The sequence below is a fragment of the Neolamprologus multifasciatus genome, chromosome 15 (genome assembly GCF_963576455.1).
Source record: "Neolamprologus multifasciatus chromosome 15, fNeoMul1.2, whole genome shotgun sequence".
Lineage (NCBI taxonomy): Eukaryota > Metazoa > Chordata > Actinopteri > Cichliformes > Cichlidae > Neolamprologus > Neolamprologus multifasciatus.
Window position 1 is genome coordinate 8,913,342 of NC_140453.1, and position 18,588 is coordinate 8,931,929.

General features: G+C 37.2%; 2 protein-coding genes across 3 annotated transcripts; both read right to left on the minus strand.

The window, feature by feature from the left end:
* Positions 1 to 9: 9 nt before the first annotated feature.
* Positions 10 to 2,369, minus strand: LOC146501527 (SH3 domain-binding glutamic acid-rich-like protein 3). The gene is made up of 3 exons (XM_085132115.1): positions 2,186 to 2,369; positions 1,792 to 1,959; positions 10 to 229 (listed from the first exon to the last, which is right to left on the minus strand). The coding sequence occupies exons 1-3, from the start codon at positions 2,228 to 2,230 to the stop codon at positions 167 to 169; spliced, it is 276 nt and encodes a 91-aa protein (XP_084988241.1). The 5' UTR covers positions 2,231 to 2,369; the 3' UTR covers positions 10 to 166.
* Positions 2,370 to 4,776: 2,407 nt separating this feature from the next.
* On the minus strand, positions 4,777 to 18,364 carry LOC146501528 (scavenger receptor cysteine-rich type 1 protein M130-like). 2 transcript variants are annotated; one of them, XM_085132104.1, is made up of 17 exons: positions 18,233 to 18,364; positions 17,138 to 17,215; positions 16,796 to 16,822; positions 16,388 to 16,699; positions 14,667 to 14,957; positions 14,251 to 14,565; positions 13,880 to 14,170; positions 12,176 to 12,490; positions 11,670 to 11,969; positions 10,858 to 11,157; positions 9,593 to 9,907; positions 8,256 to 8,564; positions 7,868 to 8,161; positions 7,445 to 7,780; positions 7,249 to 7,356; positions 5,651 to 5,735; positions 4,777 to 5,523 (listed from the first exon to the last, which is right to left on the minus strand). In XM_085132104.1, exons 2-17 carry the CDS (start codon positions 17,187 to 17,189, stop codon positions 5,376 to 5,378), a joined length of 3,798 nt encoding a protein of 1,265 aa, XP_084988230.1. In that variant the 5' UTR covers positions 17,190 to 17,215; positions 18,233 to 18,364; the 3' UTR covers positions 4,777 to 5,375. The 2 variants fall into 2 exon arrangements, with proteins under 2 accessions (XP_084988230.1, XP_084988229.1); XM_085132103.1 differs by lacking the exon at positions 18,233 to 18,364 and adding an exon at positions 17,331 to 17,697.
* Between the last annotated feature and the right edge of the window lie 224 nt (positions 18,365 to 18,588).

Below are 18,588 nucleotides of genomic sequence, written 5' to 3' on the forward strand. Positions count from 1 at the left end.
TTATTTTAAAAAAAAACTGCATTTCTAGGACTAGCTCTGAGGAAACTTGAATACATGATATATTATCACACAAGTGTGGGTAAAAACAAAGTAAAAAAAAGAACAAAAAACACCTCTTTAACAGGTTTAGTTGGTTATGGCAATGTAGTTGTTGTCACTGTTCCTTTCAGAGCTTAAGGAAGTCCTCCAATTGTTCCATCTCTATTGCATTGTCAAATGCACTGATGTCCTGTAAAAGAGAAGACATGCATGATGGATTCAGAGAAACAGAGTGAAAACACTATTAGTACAAAGGCATTATTAACCTATTTAAAAATATTGCACTGTGTACTGTACATTTGTCCAATATGACATACAACACGACAAGCCAGACATTCAGATAACTGAGATCACCATTAGCTACAGTTATGCTTACTGGGGTACGCATATGTTCATGTTCACAACCCACAAAGAGACACAAACCATTAAAAACACAACTCAACTGCACATGAACAAACAAAACAGCACCCTACTGTTGGGTACGCATTTTTTAATACAATAAGGGTTTCTTGTTTTATCTTTCTTTGCATTCTTTTATAGCCCAATTCTTTCAGTTGAATTTGTTCTTGCTCTGGATAATAAAAAAGGAAAAAATGGCAGATTTAAGAGAATGAGAAAAACAAACAATATTAAGATGCTTTGTGGCAGGAAAAAGTTGAAATCTTAAAACAGCTTCTGCTGTGGCTGATTGGCTTACTGCTGTCAAATAATTGATATCTTTGGGAAAGACTATCTGGGCTGTTTCACACCTTTTTCTGATGTTGTCTTTATACCACAGCATTTTTGAGCTTTAACCCTATAATGCCCTTGGTATTATGTTAGATTCATGAGTGTCTGAGACCTCTATCTCATCAACACGATCAATACTTGCCATAATTTCAAAATATTATGGACAAAACTCTTTTTTTATCTAAAAGTAACATTGTTGTTAACAAAAAGTTGCCAATGTATCGAATGTGATACAGAAGATATATAATAAATATATAATAAAAAATATACCATACACAACATGACATAGGAAAAAAATTGCCTTTGTTATATGGGTTAATAAACATCTCAGTTCCAAAAAAATCATAATTTTCTGGCTATTTTTGATGGGTTGGGTCTTCAGGTATTTTTGGCAATATTCATTGTTTGCATGCTTGTAGTCTTTATCTGTTATAAAAAGTAAATTGAACACAGTCTATAGTGCAGTTAAAAGGGTTCAATGTTTTGGAGATATTTGGTCCTTAACTAAAGTATTACACAAACTAAAGTTTGCTATGGCGAAACGTTAACATGCTTCATTACTTGTGGGTACATAAATGTCTGTATCTAAAGCTGCCAATCGGGTTCTTTCCTCCTATCTTTCAGTCTTCTGATATAACTGTATATATACCATTTGTAAGTTGGAAGGATGAAAGGAATACTCTGCAAGCAAATAGTTTGTCTCACAAAGTTTAACTGGAAGGTTGAAATCCCATGAGTGATTGAATGAATAGGGAGTGTCCAAGTCAAAGTATTGGTATGTATGCATTTCTCCATGTATTTCTGTCCCCTGGCTTAACTGTGTGAACAACCAGTAGTTAGCATACAGTGTAAATATTGATTTTAAAACTGTGTCCACGCCTTAGACTAACCACATGGTTTTCTATTCTTTTCTTGTGTGACGCCATCAGCAAGCGTGTAAATAAAACACACCTGATCATAATTTTAAGTTTTGAATCACAGGTTCAGCTTATTATTATTCACAAGTTATTCTATGAGACTTACTCCACAGTAGACGTCTCCATTGAATATTTGTGGAGGGAGCGCGGTCGGATCTCCTGCTCCCTGCCTCATTAAATCCTTATCATCAGAACTCTGAGAAATGTCCACAGATTGAAAGGGGATCTTCTTGGCAGTTAAGATAGAAAAGACTCTCTCTTGGTTCTTCTTAATCTGAAAAGGCATCTTTAATCCGTTATCAAGACTAATAGCTGTGTGACTTGTTATAAAAAGTTTTCTTTTATAATAAAAGTTGTTGAGTTGCGCATAGAGAGCAGTAAGATTGTCTATAAAAGTAAATACTTTACACACATCTCACAATATTTTCATAGTATCAGTGATATATATTAATCACTGGCTAGAAATAAAAGAACAAGGCAAGTAAGATTTTGTACTGTACCTGTGTAGAACCACTCACACTTGTAAAAAACACTTTGACTGGCATTTCTGCTATATTAACAGGAATCGTCCAATACAGAAAAACACTGAATGACAGAGTGGGAATGACAGAAGCGCAGCGAGAAGTGGAAAGTCACAGAGTGATCCTGTGCTAGATATGCAGGCACTGCTGGTGCAACCACACACAAAGTAAACAGGTTTGGACAACTCTTACCTGTCTGCAAGGACACACCTACAGGACTGAGTGCACTTCGAGTTGTGGCATGTCTGCTTCAGTTGTGAAACCAGTCAAGTACACAAACACACACACTCTATTTCATATCTTAGTGAGGACATCTATTTAACATAATGCTTTCCCTAGCCAGTTACCCTAACCCTAACCATCAAGAATGAATGTGTTACCCTAACTCTTAGCCTAAACCTAACAATAAACTAATTATAACCCTGACACTAAAACTACATTTTGAGCCTCAAAAATGCCTTCAAACTTGTGGGGACAGGCATTTTGTCCCCCTAACATAGTTTGATAGATAACCACATTGCTACATTTCCTTAGGCACTTTCATTTCATCAAAGTTCACAGGTAACTGTTGTACTTTTTACACAACTGCGTAAGTTGTGTTACAGACAAATTTTGGCTTGTAAAGTAAAAGCACTAAATAACAGACAAAAAGTTGCCAGGATTTCATTTAGCCCTCTATGCATGCTCACCTTGGTTGTCACTAGGACACTGGTGAGTTTACCCAAAACAATTGTTAATCAACGAGGAAACTATACACACATATGAAGCCTTTGACTTCATATACTTACTCATCCATGTCTTTACGGACCTTGCTTTGTGCACTGGTGTGCAGTCATGTTGGAACAGGAAGAGGCCATCCACAAACTATTTCCTCAAAGTTGGGAGGATGAAACTGTCCAAAAATGTCTTGGTTTGCTGAAGCATTAGGAGTTCCTTTCACTGGAACTAAGGAGCAAACCGACTCGACCAACAACCCCACTCAACAAAACTTACACTCGGCACAATTTGACAAGTACCGTTCTGCTGGGAAATGTCAAACACAGACTTGTCCATTGGTTTGGCAGATGGAGAACTGTCCCTCCAGAGAACACGTCTCCACCACTCTAGAGTTCAGTGGTTACATGCTTTAAACTTTAAAATGAATTTTACTGAATTTTATTGAATTTTATTTTATTTTATTTGTATTCTTTCACTTATTGTTGCATGTGTGTTGTTGCTGCCTGTGTTTGATTGAGTAATTTCTGTAACTGTGAGACACTTGTTGCTGCCTATCTTGGCCAGGTCTCCCTTGAAAAAGAGGTTTTTAATCTCAAGGGGATCTTCCTGGTTAAATAAAGGTTAATAAATAAATAAATAAATAAACCACTGCAACCAACGCTTTGCTTTTCACTTGGTGATGTATAGCTTGGGTGCAGCTTGACCATGGAAACCCACTCCATGGGACTTTCTACACAATGTTCTCAAGGCCACATGAAGTTTGGAGGTCTGTAGTGATTGACTCTGCAGGAAGATGGGGACCTCTGTGCACTTCAGCATCCACTGACCCCACTCTCTTATTTTATATGGGCTAATTTAATTGCTGTAAGCACTTCCACTTTGTTATAATACCACTAGCAGTTGACTGGAATATTTAGTAGTGAGGAAATTCCTTGTTGCACTTGTTGCACAGGTGGGATCCTATCACGGTACTACGCTGGAATTCACCAAGCTCATTCACACCCATTCTTTCACAAATCTTTGTAGAAGCAATGTACAAGCCTAGGTGCTTGATTTTATTCACCTGTGGCCATGGACGTGTTTGAAACACCTGAATTCAATGATTTGGACAGGTGACTGAATACTTTTGGCAGTATAGTTTAATACAAGGGGGAGCAAGTGAATCAGAACCCAGGGCACAGACTCAGCAGGTCCAATCAGAAAAGGGTTATTCCCAGAGAAGGAAAACAGGAATAAACACCATTAAAAAATTGCACAATAAAAAAAAAAGTTCTTTAAAAACTAAAATCCAAAATGTCTTGATGCATGCTCAATCATCCACGTAAGTAAATCCCAGTAAAGACTGAGGCATTTTCAGTGGGAGAAACGTTTCGTCACTTATCCAAGTGATGAAACGTTTCATCACTTATCCAAGTGACTTCTTCAGTCTCAGCTGACTGCTGACTGCCATTTGCACAATGACTGAAACCAGCTCACTGAATGAACGATGGGCTGTGAGGTCAGTTATTGTGCAAAGCTACTGTGCATCAAGATGTGCATTTGGCACTTTTAATTTTGTTAATCTAAATATATTGAACTTTATGTAGCTTATTTAATCTACAAATGTATTTTGACCAAAGGTCTACTGAGATATTTTAATATTACGATGATAATTTTTTTAAAAAACAGTTATGTACAAGTTAAAAATTTATATTAAATGAAATATGTAAGTTATATATTTTTCCAGTATCGACTAATGATACTAATGATGATAGTCAGTTTTGATACTCTTTGATACTTGAATGACCTCTATAAAGTATATATATGTAATCTGTGATTATGATAATTAAATTATGATGTGCAAATGACCCATGTTCTATATGAAGTACATATTTATTGTTATACCAGAAAAAATTAAGAAAGAAAAAGCAACTTATCATGAAATATAGTCAGTGTTAAAGTCAAACATGATATTCATAATAGGCATCTTTGTAAAGGTCCTTGAACCTTGAAGTGTGAGAATCACTCAGTGAAGACAAAAATTACCAAATAAAAACACGTGAAAAAGACTTTTGCACGAAAGAGGAATACTCTGACAGGATAAGCATACATGTTATTTTAAACAAATCATTTAAAGTTCTCTTAAAAGATTGGAAACAGCTCAGGTTTAATGAAACAAAGTCTATTTGTTGACAAAAGAATTTAAAAAACCGACAATCCTTAAACAGTCCTAAAGAGCAACTTCACACAGAATGAAAGTGTTTACTTTGCTGATCTGAAATAGTTTGGTAGTCATTTTGCTGTTGCGTTGAAAATTATGGTTCAGAGTAGGTCATTGCAACATCACTATGGATGTGGTTTAGATGTCAAAAGAGAAATGAAACTTTTTGCAAATATTTCACTAAAGTTCTGCTTTTTACCTCTTTATATTTACTAAAACCACATTACTGAGGTTATGTTTTCATACATGTTATCATGAAACAACAAGAGGTTCAAGCTCATAACACACTTTTCCAGCCAGGTCTTCGGGTGCTCTCTCAGCATTGCTATCAGTATCTGCATCAGTTTTACTCTGTTCTGGGCTGGGAGTGCATGGCTCATACAGTTGGTTATTCCTCTCTCTAAAGGAGAGAACAAAGAGCACAAAATTGGCAATTATAATCATATCATATCATATATTTTTTAAACTTTCTTAAATTCAAAATATTTGTGCATGTTTGAAATGCATGTTTCATTTTTTCCCCTTACCCTTCATCAAGTGCTACAGTGGTTTTGTCCTCCATTTCTTGTTTTATTGCTGCTCCAAATCTGTTACTAAACTGAACAATGACTTCTGAAAATGGAGCAAACATCACCATAACGTTAGCAGTCATTTTTTTTAACATTGAAGTGAGCCGATGAACTGGTTCAAGGTGCTGCTGAGGATCAACACTGACATTATAAAGAAATAAAGTTGATAACAGTGTAATCAGTTGCTCAGTTACACCTCAAGAAGACAGTGAGCAACAATGCACTGGTTATGAGATTCTGTTGTTACAGTGTAAATTCCCTCTCAGGAGTTATGCATATCACACCAACTGGTCTGGAAAGTATGGTAAATATAAATATCTTTAACAAATGATGAAGGTGAGACAGCCAACATATTGCCACTCACAGTCATGTGAAAAAGAAAGTGCACCCTCTTTTAGTTCAAAGGTTTTACTTGTCAAGACATAATGGAAATAATCCAGTCTTTATCAGATCTTAAAATGATCTAACTACAACCTCAGCTAAACTACAAAATATGACATGTTAAACCATGTCGATATTTAAATCACAAAAGGTAAGCCATGTGTGTATTGTGTCTTTTCAGTGTTTCACTTTGCGTACTCTTCTCACAGTTTTCTGCATTACAGATGTGATTGAGAAAAGTGAAGGTATTGTAATGGATATTATAATAACTTTTTATGAGTTATTGTCAATGGAAAATTGTACTTAGTAGTCCGTATATTCTTTTAATGATATAAGTTTGCATATGGTAGAATACTGCATGTAATCACTTGTGTTTAGAAGTATATAGTTGGTGGCATATTGAAAGAATGTCTCATCCTAGGAGGTCTGTAACATTCCAGGGTGTTCCGGCGTTCACCCCCACATCCTAGGAGCATGGGAAAGGTTGTACCTTGTCTTATTGTTTTACGGTAGGATTAACGTAGCTATGTCAGTTTTAGTCTAAGTGCCTTTTTTACATATAGATGAACTGTTGGACTTCCAGACCAGCAGGTTTAGGGAAGTCGTTTATGGGATCGCACTCTGACACACACACACACACACACACACACACACACACACACACACACACACACACACACGTACACCTCCACATTCCAATGTAAGGAACAAGCACCCACTGAAGTATAAATAAAGACGGGGGCAGTCTCTCATTTGCGAATCTTGGAGCCTCACTCTTGGTGTGTGAGCTCTGGAGGCTGCCCTTGCTAGCAAGAAAATCTGTGTGTTTCTCCTCTCTGATTCTCTGCTGAAGAAGTGTTTTAGAATATATCTCTTAACAGTTATTAATCCCAAAGGTACAATTTTGTGATTTTTTCTGAAATAAAGTTGAAAAGGTTTAGTAGCAAAGTAGTTCCTTAACCAGTTTGATGTGAGTGAACACTGCTCAATTGAAAGATTTTCAGTGGGTTTACCAGAGAATGATGCTGGTGTTTATGTCATGTCTACAAGTGCCACCTTATACATTATACATAGTAGATTTGTCCATTGATAACATCAAAATAGTTTAGAGCACTTTCAAAGACAATATGTATCATAAAAAAGACGATAATGAAGTTATAAAAACTGTTTCTTACCAGAAACCCCCCACTTCCTTCTCCAGACCAGGAAAATAATAACCACGAGGAGTAGCAAAACTACTAGCACACCCACAACAGCTGCGACAACTGAAGAAGATGAGGTTGCTGTAGGAATAAAAAGAGTTAGACACAATAACCATATAAATAATATATAAAGTAATATATATTTATTGTTTTCAATTTCAGATCTTACAGGTAACGGAGATATAAAGGGTCCTTGAAGGATCAGAAGGGAAGGACATTGCAGAGATGTTAACGCTGTAGCGACACGTATACGATCCTTGGTCTTTAAAATCTACTGAAGGGAGCTCAAAAGTGGCCAGGTATAAGACTGAGTAACCAAATGCTGACATTGTTTTGGTATTGTTCGTGTTTAAATTTGTCAAACTGAAGAAACCTCTAGAGTAAATGGAATGAATAGAACAAGTGACGGAGAAGGTGCTGCCTTTAGTGACTGATACTCTGTCAGGACTGTAGACCACCATTGCATGGGGGGACACCAGGGAGATGCTGGGTTTTTCCAGTTTAACTGCAAACAATATAAATATATAAATATATATTAGAAAAAGTCAAATTTCCAACAAGTATACAAAAACTGTGCATGATATTCACTGACCTACAACAGAGAGCTCAGCAGGAATTCCTTGAGGATAGTAGATGATTTGATTGGCCATTTTCTTTTGATATTCACAGTAGTATGAACCCTTCTGACTAAAGTCCACTTTAGGGAAGACAAAGGTTGCAGAAGCTTGATCTGAGAATTTCTCCATTTGAAATGACCCTTGGGTTTTTTTCAGGAGAAATGTACCGCCCATGTGTTCTGTTAATAGCGTGCAGGTAATTTCAACTTTGTCACCCCAGTTTACCTCTACCCCAGGGTTGATCGTGATTTCAGGCTTCTGCAGAGCACCTAAAAGAGAAAATTAATGTTGTGTAACTACCAACACGGTATTCTTACAAGCAATGAGATCATTTGTTAGTTCAAAATGAGCTATGTCTCTTACCTAAGCAGATAACACTGGCATCTTCACCATGCCCACAGTTATTTTGTCCAAAACCAGGATGTGAACAGTGTGAAAGTGCAGACTCTTGGCCTGAGCATTCCACGTTATCCAGCCATATAGGGCCAGTGCCTCTACCAAAATGGGCACTTGCAGGTGCTGAAACGGCATGACCGCAACCAAGCTGTCTGCATACCACATCAGCATCGGTCATTTCCCAATCGTCATCACACACAGTTCCCCACTGTCCTTTATAGAAGACCTCCAGTCTGCCGGAGCATTCACCTGAGCCACCCACCAATCGGACTTGTGCTGCATAACAGAGCAGAAAGAGTGAATACAAGTGCAAAGAAAAGTCCTTAAAATAATATTTTTGTATTAATACATGAATCATATAGCTCATATACAGACTTTTTCAACTAATAACAAAATACTGAAGTATAATATTACTTATATTATATAGTTTATTAGTGACTTTGATTGAAAATTAAATATTAAAAAACATTTTAATATGTTTTACATTTTGCTTTTTAATATATAGAGTAAGATAAGCAGTGCTGTTTATTTAACGGGTTTCAAAATAACTGTAATTCAATTCAATTCAATTTTATTTATATAGCGCCAAATCACAACAAAAGTCGCCTCAAGGCGCTTCATAGATACAGAGAAAAACCCAACAATCATATGACCCCCTATGAGCAAGCACTTTGGCGACCATATTTCTAAGCTTTTCAGCACCGAGTACAATGACCTCAGTTTTATCTGAGTTAAGAAGCAGAAAGTTAGTGGCCATCCAGGTCTTTATGTCTTTAAGACATTCCTGCAGTTTAACTAATTGGTGTGTGTTATCTGGCTTCATGGACAGATAGAGCTGGGTGTCATCTGCATAGCAGTGAAAATGTATGCTATGTCTTCTAATGATGCTGCCTAGGGGAAGCATGTATAATGTAAACAGAATTGGTCCTAGCACTGAACCCTGTGGAACTCCATAATTAACCTCAGTGTGTGAAGAGGACTCTCCATTTACATGCACAAATTGGAGTCTATTAGATAGATATGATACAAACCACGGTAATGTAACACATTATTTGGTTAAATAATTACATTAGCTACAATTATGTCATTAGCATGTGGTTTCCCAGTTCAAACAGCCTGTTTCTCATCACCTGTAGTTTAAAACACCAAGATAGTGACTACGAAAAAAGTCATCTCAAGGCTTCATAACAAAACATCAGGGCAGTAGTTGATGAAAGTTAGGGTTACCCTCATCATTCATACCATCTATGACCTTAAGAAAAAATGTGCCAGAATTTTGAACACACAATGATAAAAGTCTTTACCTGCACAGAGAACACCAGCATCATGTTCATGCCCGCAGGTTGCTCTTGTAAAACCTTTGCTCGAGCATTGCTCAAAAGAAGTCATATTATCAAAGCATGAAGAGCTAGCCTCCACCACTGGTCCACTGCCTGGGCCGTAAAAAGCAGCACCAGGAGCATTCATGGCACGTCCACACTCCAGCGTCTCGCACACCACTTGAGCTTTACTTAGAGTCCAGTCCGTGTCACACACTGTGTGCCACTGCTCGCCATGACGGACCTCCACTCTTCCAGAGCACTCATCGTTAGTGTTAGCCACCCGGATAGCCAAGCTTCCTGTGAAGTCAAGTAAACCAAAAATGTAGCCACAGGTGTGGAAGAATAATCAACAAAATAACTGTGATGTGTTTAGGTATGTTGTACACTGTCTTGAAGCATGCTCAATCATCCAGCTAAGTAAATCCCAAAAGGTTTATTCTGTTCATCTGGACGTAACGTTTTCAGAGGGAGAAACATTTCGTTACTCATCCAAGTGACTTCTTCAGTCTCAGCTGACTGCAGGTTTCCCCAGTCTTATAAACAGTACATTGCATAATGACTGAAACCAGCACAACTGAATGAACAATGAGCTGCAAGGTCAATTCTTTGATAATTAAAATGCAAATTGTCATGACCGTTGATCAACAACCACTGATCAAATATTAATGATCAAGGAACAGACCTCATCATGTTCTGTTTATAAGGCTGAAATGTTTCTCCCACTGAAAACGCTACCTCCAAATGAACAGAATCAGCCTTTTGGGATATATTGTACATTATTTAAATTCAGAAGAGCTGCCGACATTACATTCTGGCATTTTTTGTACAAATCCAATTCCTAAAAAGTTGGGACACTGTTTAAAATCTAAGTGAAAACAGAATTCAGTAAGAAAATATTTTATTCACAATAGAACCATGGAAAAAAAATCTAATATTTCAACTGACAAAATGTAAGAAAAATATTTGCTCTATTTCCAACTGCTCAAAGCGTTCCCAGATATAAACATCATCTTGCATGGAAACACATGTTGCTTTAAAACTTATATGCAGCATTTTGGTTCTTTCCAAATTTGTAAGCTGCTAATTTCATAGTCATCAATGCTTTTCCAGAAGAATGTTAAATGTTGGTGTTTTCTAGGTTCTATTGTGAATCAACCATGGATTTATAAGATTCTCACATTACTGAATTCTGTTTTTATTGACATTTCACATAGTTTCACAGCCTTTATTGTATGCTTTTCTTTCACCTGTGCAGAAAACACCAGCCAATACAGTGTTGTTGCAAGTCCTGTCTGGATATGGTCTTTGTGGACACTGAGTAAATGTAGACTCTCTTCCATTGCATTCAATTTGATCCGTCCAGGTCTGTCCTGTACCAGGGCCAAGCTGAAGAAGCTTATGGGGCCTCCCACAGTCCAACTGTTTGCACACCACTGTTGCATCATTCATGTCCCAGGATTCAGCACACACAGTCCCCCACTGGTTTTTATCAAAATATTCTACTCTTCCATCGCAACGAGTGGATCCACCGTTTAATCTCACGTTACCTGGAAATCATTGTTTTCAAATTAATGTACGTGAAATCCAACTTAGGGGCCAGGTCAGAAACAGAAACACTAAATCCTGTTTACATTGTCTTAGCCTTTGTTAAGTTTCAGTGTCTGTGTGTCTGAATTCATGATACTTACACCTGCTGTTCGAAGAGGAGGTTAATCATCTGAACAGCTGAGATAACTATGTATTTCATTGTTGCTTTACAAAGTTGCAGGCTAATTATTTTGTGTGCTTATACATCTGTGTGTACTTTGGCTTGCCTGATTCTAGTGACCTTCTTAGAGTACATGCTCAGGCATAGCTCACATGTCTGAACATAGCGACCATGTTTTTGGTATTGGTACCAGATGCATCAACACATGGGTTTCAACTATGAAAAAATATCTGTCTGGTTGTTTGCATCAACACATTAATTGGAACCACTGATATTTAATATTTTTTAAGAAGGCTATCATTGATTCACTTACATTTTGAAACTCTAATTTAATTTGACATAAAGTCTTACCTGAGCATACCACAGAGGCTTCTTCAACACGGTTCGTGGCAGATCTGCTATAGTCTCTAAATGAGCACTGTGTGAGAGAGGTTTCTCTACCATTACAATGGATCTCGTACCCTCTCAGATCTCCACCTTGACCAAATGACCCTGACATCTTGACAGGATCTCCACAATTCATCTCTCTGCACACCACTGTAGCTTCATTCCTCCCCCAGTTGACATTAAGTGCTGGTGACCACTGGTCACCATGGTGGACCTCCACCCTTCCTGAGCACATGTCAGTCCCATTGATTAGTCGAATGGTAGCTACAAAGCAAAGAGGAGAAAATCAGCAATGAGCTGGTGTTCATATGAAAAAAGTGAATTCATTGAAATCCGTGTGATATTCTTATTAGTATTGTAGAAATAACTACAGTATAATTTATAATAAAATGCTAATCAGAAAAAAAACAAAGTAACATCTAAAAGTAAAAAGAAGACATTGTATGAAATGAAACATCAACAGTTTGTACCTGAACAAATCACTCCTGCATCTTCACCATGACCGCAGTTATTTTCTCCAAAGGAGGAACGTCTGCAGTGCACAAGTGACGTCTCGTTACCTAGACAGTTGACATCATCAAGCCAGATCACTCCTTGGCCTTCACCAAAGAAGGCGCTGGATTTGGAAGTCTGAGGTGTTCCACAGTCCATGGCTCTGCACACCACCTCAGCATCTCTGAAGTCCCATTCATCATCACACACTGTTCCCCACTGGCCGTCATGCAGAATCTCCACTCGGCCAGAGCATCGGTCAGTGCCGTTCACAAGCCTTAGTGGTGGTTGACCTAAGGGCACACATTAAGGCATTAGCAATAAATATTACAAACTTTCAAATTGATTCTATTAAGCTACATGCAGTTACATGCATATTGTAAAAAACAGACTCATTATTCATTTTGAATAATGAGGGACCCTCTTATGTTAAAGACCTCATAGTACCATACCAGCCCAATAAAGCACTTCTCCCTCAGACCAGTGGCTTATTTGTGATTTCTAGGATAATTAAAAGTAGAATGGGAGGCAGAGTCTTCAGCTTTCTGCCCCCTTTCTCCTGTGGAACCAGCTCCCAGTTTTGATTCAAGAGACAGACACCCTATCTGTTTTTAAGATTGGACTAAAAGCTTTCCTATTTTGTTAAAAGTTATAGTTATGGCTAGATCAGGTAAGCCTAAATGCTCTTTAGTTATGTTGCAGTAGACCTGGGCTACTGGAAGTTGCCCATAATGCATTGAGCATTTCTTCTTCACTCACTTCTTTTCACTCTAGATGTGTTTATAGAGACAGACAAACTTGTTTGATAGGATCTTTTTTATCTTTGAGAGCAAGTGACTCCAAAGGGTAGTGGTTTATATGTTTTGCTAAAAAGCAAATATTCCTGGTTTGGGCATGGGAAGAGACATGGCACATGTTCGGACCACAGTGTGGTCCTATGTAGGCAGCCCACTGTAGGTTTGCCGAGTGTCCACACATGAACCCCAAGGGTTATATTAGCTAGGATAGTGTCGTAGGATAGTTTAATGTGTTCTGCTGACTTAATAACTGTTCCAGACCTCTAGCATTAAAGTCAGCACAACAACTGTGTGCTAGGAGCTTCATGGCATGAACTTCCATTGCTGAGCAATTCCTGAAACTTTCATGTAAGGTGGATGTGGCCCAGGTGGATACAAAGTATAACTTTGTATCCATCCAAAGTTATACTTTGTATCCATCCAAAGTTATACTTTGTATCCATCCAAAGTTATACTTTGTATCCATCCAAAGTTATACTTTGTATCCATCCAAAGTTATACTTTGTATCCATCCAAAGTTATACTTTGTATCCATCCAAAGTTATACTTTGTATCCACCTGGGCCACATCTACATTTATACTACTACTACTACTACTATTCTTATTCACTCAATATTTTCTTATAATATAAATGACTTTTGCTTTTATAAATTACTAAATGCATAACTGGAAACCATTATGTTATCTTTAACTTGTCAGTGTCTACCACTGGGTTGGTAGATTTAATATTTCTGATGAGCCTCGAACCTTTAATTTAATTTACTGGTAAACAATTAGTAAAAAAAAAGATAATAGACAAAAGCTATTCTTCTTAAATAATCAAACATGACGCTTGCTATCCTTGGAAAATAGTGGCACAATTTATCTGTATCTTTAGTCTCTTACCTGCACATGCGAGAGAAACACCTGCACATGATCCCATGTGTTCTTGCAGTTGACATTGGCTGATAGTGCTCACATTACCAGTGCATCTACTTGTGAACCCTCGCAGTGAGCTGTCACCAAAAAAGAAGTTGTTTTGGGGTTTTATTGGCACTCCACAGTTGAGCTCCTTACACACAACTGTAGCTTCTTTAAGGCCCCAGTTATTATTACAAACTTTCCCCCATCGGCCATCGTGGAAAACTTCCAGTCTGCCAGAACAACCATCAGTCCCGTTTATCAATCTGACTGTTTCTGCAAAGCAAAATTTGGTGTTGTTAAGAATTTCTTTAAAACTCAGTTTTGAGCAACAAACAGAATAGAGCCTGCGTTACCTGAGCACACGAGACCAGCATCTTCATTGTGGTCACAGTCATGTTCACCAAAACCTCTGTGAGGACATTGAGCAAGGGACTTCTCATGACCAGTGCACTCAATATCATCCAACCAAACCTGATCCTGGCCTCTCCCAAAGTAAGCCTTGTACTTGACTGCGAGAGCATTGCCACAGTTCATCTCTCGACATGCCACAGTTGCTTCTTGCATCCCCCATCTGTCATCACAGACTGTTCCCCATTGTGAATTATAGTAGATTTCCACTCTACCAGAGCAGCGGTTAGTCCCATTCACAAGCCGAATGGGTTGACTGTCTGTTGGGTTAAAAAAAATGTTGAGGGTAAGTTTATTCAGCAAGGGGACAGTCTAACAGTGTCAGTTTACTTAGTTAGTTGTGGGCACAAGTGTGACTTACTTCCACAGACAACAGTAGCATCCTCACAACTTTCATTGACTTTTAGAACTGAGCACTGTGAGACAGAGGTCTCATTTCCAGAGCAGATGGTTTTGACTGCGGTGAGGTCACGTGCTTCTCCAAAATAGGGTGTTTCGGTCTGAGCGAGAGGATCACCGCAGCCGGCCTCTCGGCACACCACCTGAACTGCTTCTTTGCCCCAGTCATTGCAAACTTTTTTCCACTGACCTTCATGGTAGACTTCCGCTCTGCCATTACAACGAGTGGTTCCATTTGTAAACCGCACATTTTCTGTAAATGATGTTAATAAAAAAATTATATTAAAAAAAATGTAATAACAAATATCTCTTAAATATAAAACTAAGAGGTAAGTCGGTGTTAAATAATATGGATGGATGGATGGATGGATGGATGGATGGATGGATGGAAATTTTTTTGGTAAGTTAGCTTGCTAATTTTAAAGCCTTTTTGGCCAGGAGCTGGTTGGTTAAGGCCAGAATCAAAACTGGAGTCAGCTATCACCATCAGACAGGTTTATCTTGTTTGTTTAAGCTGATTTGCTTAGTAATCAGTGATCAGTAATAGGTATACGTGTACTTCCCAGTAAGCCAAATTCTTAATTTACCTGTTTTCATTTGACACTTTCACTAGACATTAAGGGCAAAAATAAATGTTTGTAATAAAGATTAGAAACATTTATTTTGTGTATATTAATGTATATGTTATTATTAGTACTATTATTATTATTATATATCATTATAGTCTTGTGTATAGGAATGCATATATTGTACATGTTACATTGTACACTGTAAAATATGCTTTAAATGTAGGCCTTCACAACCTTTAAATCTTTATAGCAAGGATCAACACATAATAAATCTATTAAATATCAAATTCCTGGTGTGAACTACTTTAATAGTCCAAAAAAGTGGAGGAAAACACTATTACCTCTTTAGTTGGACATGGCAAGAACAAAAGACTAAAAATTAATGTTTGTGATTGTGTGATAAAATCTGTACTCATATTTTGTGCAAATAAATGGATCTTCTCTATAATATACACAGATAGCTGTCTGTATTTCAATACCAAACACATGAACACATGATTGCATGTTACAATTTATATAGGCTTATGATGGCTTCTACAGCAATATATAAAATTCAGTTTTATCAGTTATATTTTTGTTTCACAGAAATATAATCACAGAGGAACTTAAAACAGGAGATACTATAATGCCGCAGGCTAACATAAGTGCTGTGTTAGCTGGTTTTTAAGTTGTGCAGTATTTCTCAATTTCAACTACAGTTCCACATTTCATGGAAAAGGACATTTGGGGGTTTTGCTGAGCTGACACCTTTCTCATATGAAGGAATTCTGCGTGACTGCTGTCAGTGGTAATGATAATGGTTAGTACAGTGCTTGCTTAGCTTAGCAGAAAAATCAGAGAATAGTGGAAACAGCCCGATTGTCTGAGAATGACAAAATCCACCTTCTCAACTAGTGTAACATTTCATGTGTTGCTTGTTTAATCCTTAAAAAAAATCATATGTAAACATGTTGCATTCATCAAAACAATATTATAGTTGAACCTAAAGTAAGACTGGCAAAGTTCTTAATAGATGCGTATAAGGAAAACACAACAACACAAACATCTTCTTTGAGAAAATGCTATTTGATAAAGTTAAACCTCACATCTGAAGTCAAACATTATTTAGGCTTACCTGAACAGACCACACCCGCATCTTCACTGTGGCCACAGTTATTTTGCCCAAACGGTCTGTGTTGACACTTAAGGATTGAAGACTCATGGCCAACACACTGTACATCATCCAACCAGATCTCATCTTTTCCCTGTCCAAAGAAAGCACCTTTTTTGGCCTCCATAGCTGCTCCACAGCTTAGCTCTCGACACACGACCTCAGCATTGGCAATGCTCCACTGATCATCACAGATAGTTCCCCAGCTGTCTTGGTAGAAGATCTCCACTCTACCAGAGCAACGCGAAGGTCCGACCAGCCTAATTTTCTCACATTCTGGATATGAGAAAAACAAAACCACAAAGGATGCCTTGGCCATAAAGACATTACAAAAAATTTAAAAATATATATATTTGTGTGTTACTTACTGACCAGTAAACTGTAGAAAGCTTAAGAGGCCTGCAGCAGAAATAGCAAAATGATGTGATTAAGCCTGACAGGCCTGATATGTAAATCTAGATATATTCTTCAGTTAACAGCCTATACTGCAGTCATAGCTATAATATGTGAAATATATTATAAATACAGAACAGTCTGGAATATTTTCTAATTGATCCAGTAAAGCATATTTAACACTTTCAGTCATCCAGGAGTATTTCAGTGCAGACACTAAAACTCCCATTGGTCACTTATGATGTTAACAAGCAATCAAACTATGTCCACTCAAGAAAAAACACAAGAAGTCAGACTGAGAAAAAACCTCCAGTAACTTACCAAGAGACAAGTAAAAAACAAAATGTCGTTTTTCATCCGAAATGAGGATCATATTTGGTCTTCAGTGTTGATCAAATGCTGTAAAATATTTTTGTAAAATTAAAACAGTGGCTTTACCTCTCCTCCTGTGTTTAGAAAAGCTTTTTAAAGCCTTTTTGTTTTTATCCAGAAGGTGATCATATAGTCCTCTTACCTTTTAAATTCACAATGTCTAGAACACTATTAAAATGAAATCAAAATTTAAACTAACTTGCTCATGTTTGAAATACCCTAAGGATAAAAGGCCCCATGAACATATCCAGTAATTGTTATGAATCAAAAGGGACCACCTGGACTTGGACTGCAAACTGGATCCATGTTGACATTTTGATCAATCATTAAAGGGGAGATGATGAGAGGGGATTTTGTTTTTTACACAAAGCCTACATTACTATTTAAAAAAAAACAGGTGTGAAATTGAGCAGAAAGAGAAACAACCATTTAAAATAATGCTGGAAAAGAGTTATAACAGTAAGAATTATTTTTGCACGCAACATAGATAATTAGGAAATAGAGATCACAGGGACGATTTTTGTGAAATATTGATTGGTGAACTTGACCACTGACCACCCTCGTCACCTGCCTCCTCCCACCTCTGGTTATCATTCACAGCAGTGCTTTCATCTTTCATTTGTACATGTTGCAACAATCCTTTTATTTAATTCCACTAAGCAGGATGAACTCATGTGCAAACAACCTTTTTTTTAATAAAAAAAAATAAAAAGTTCTACATCTCTTAGGAAGCCTCCAGAGAACAGCTGATTTCAGATATTTGACGTGAATATACAGCTTAATTATAGTTGTTTTTAGTATCACAATAACTTTTACACATGTTTGTGGAATTTCAATGTTCATATATATCATATATTAATGCTGATTTGGCACTTTGTGCTTACAGTGTGATATTCTGAACCTGGATTATTGTGCAGGATATCTCTATTCTCCTCTCTGTACATCTAACACAGCATAAGAAAGAAGTCTTTTGTTATGTTAGATGAACCAAACTTTAAACTTTAAATAAGCTATTTGAATATATTTTGCAAATAATGTTCTTACCTTTAAAATAGATTATTGTAGGTTTTGTTCATCAGTATAATGAAGAATAACTCTGGTTTGAGGTACCAGATCTCCACTTGCTAAAGTTTGTTCCTTCGCTAAACTGTTCAGACCCAGTTCTTGTCCTGTATTTTATTATTCAAGGCGTTCTCATCTGGGATTGGGTATGCAAAGCACTTCCTGTTGTGAACCTCTGAGTCTCAGTCAGTCTTATAAATCTGTTCCTTTTTTGTTGTAAATACTAAAAGCATACATTACTTTAATTAGTCAGATTAATAAGAAATTGATGACTAATTATTGCTTTAAAATGACCTTTCGATTAAATGTTTTGTTGTTTTCTAAGAACGCTGTGTTCA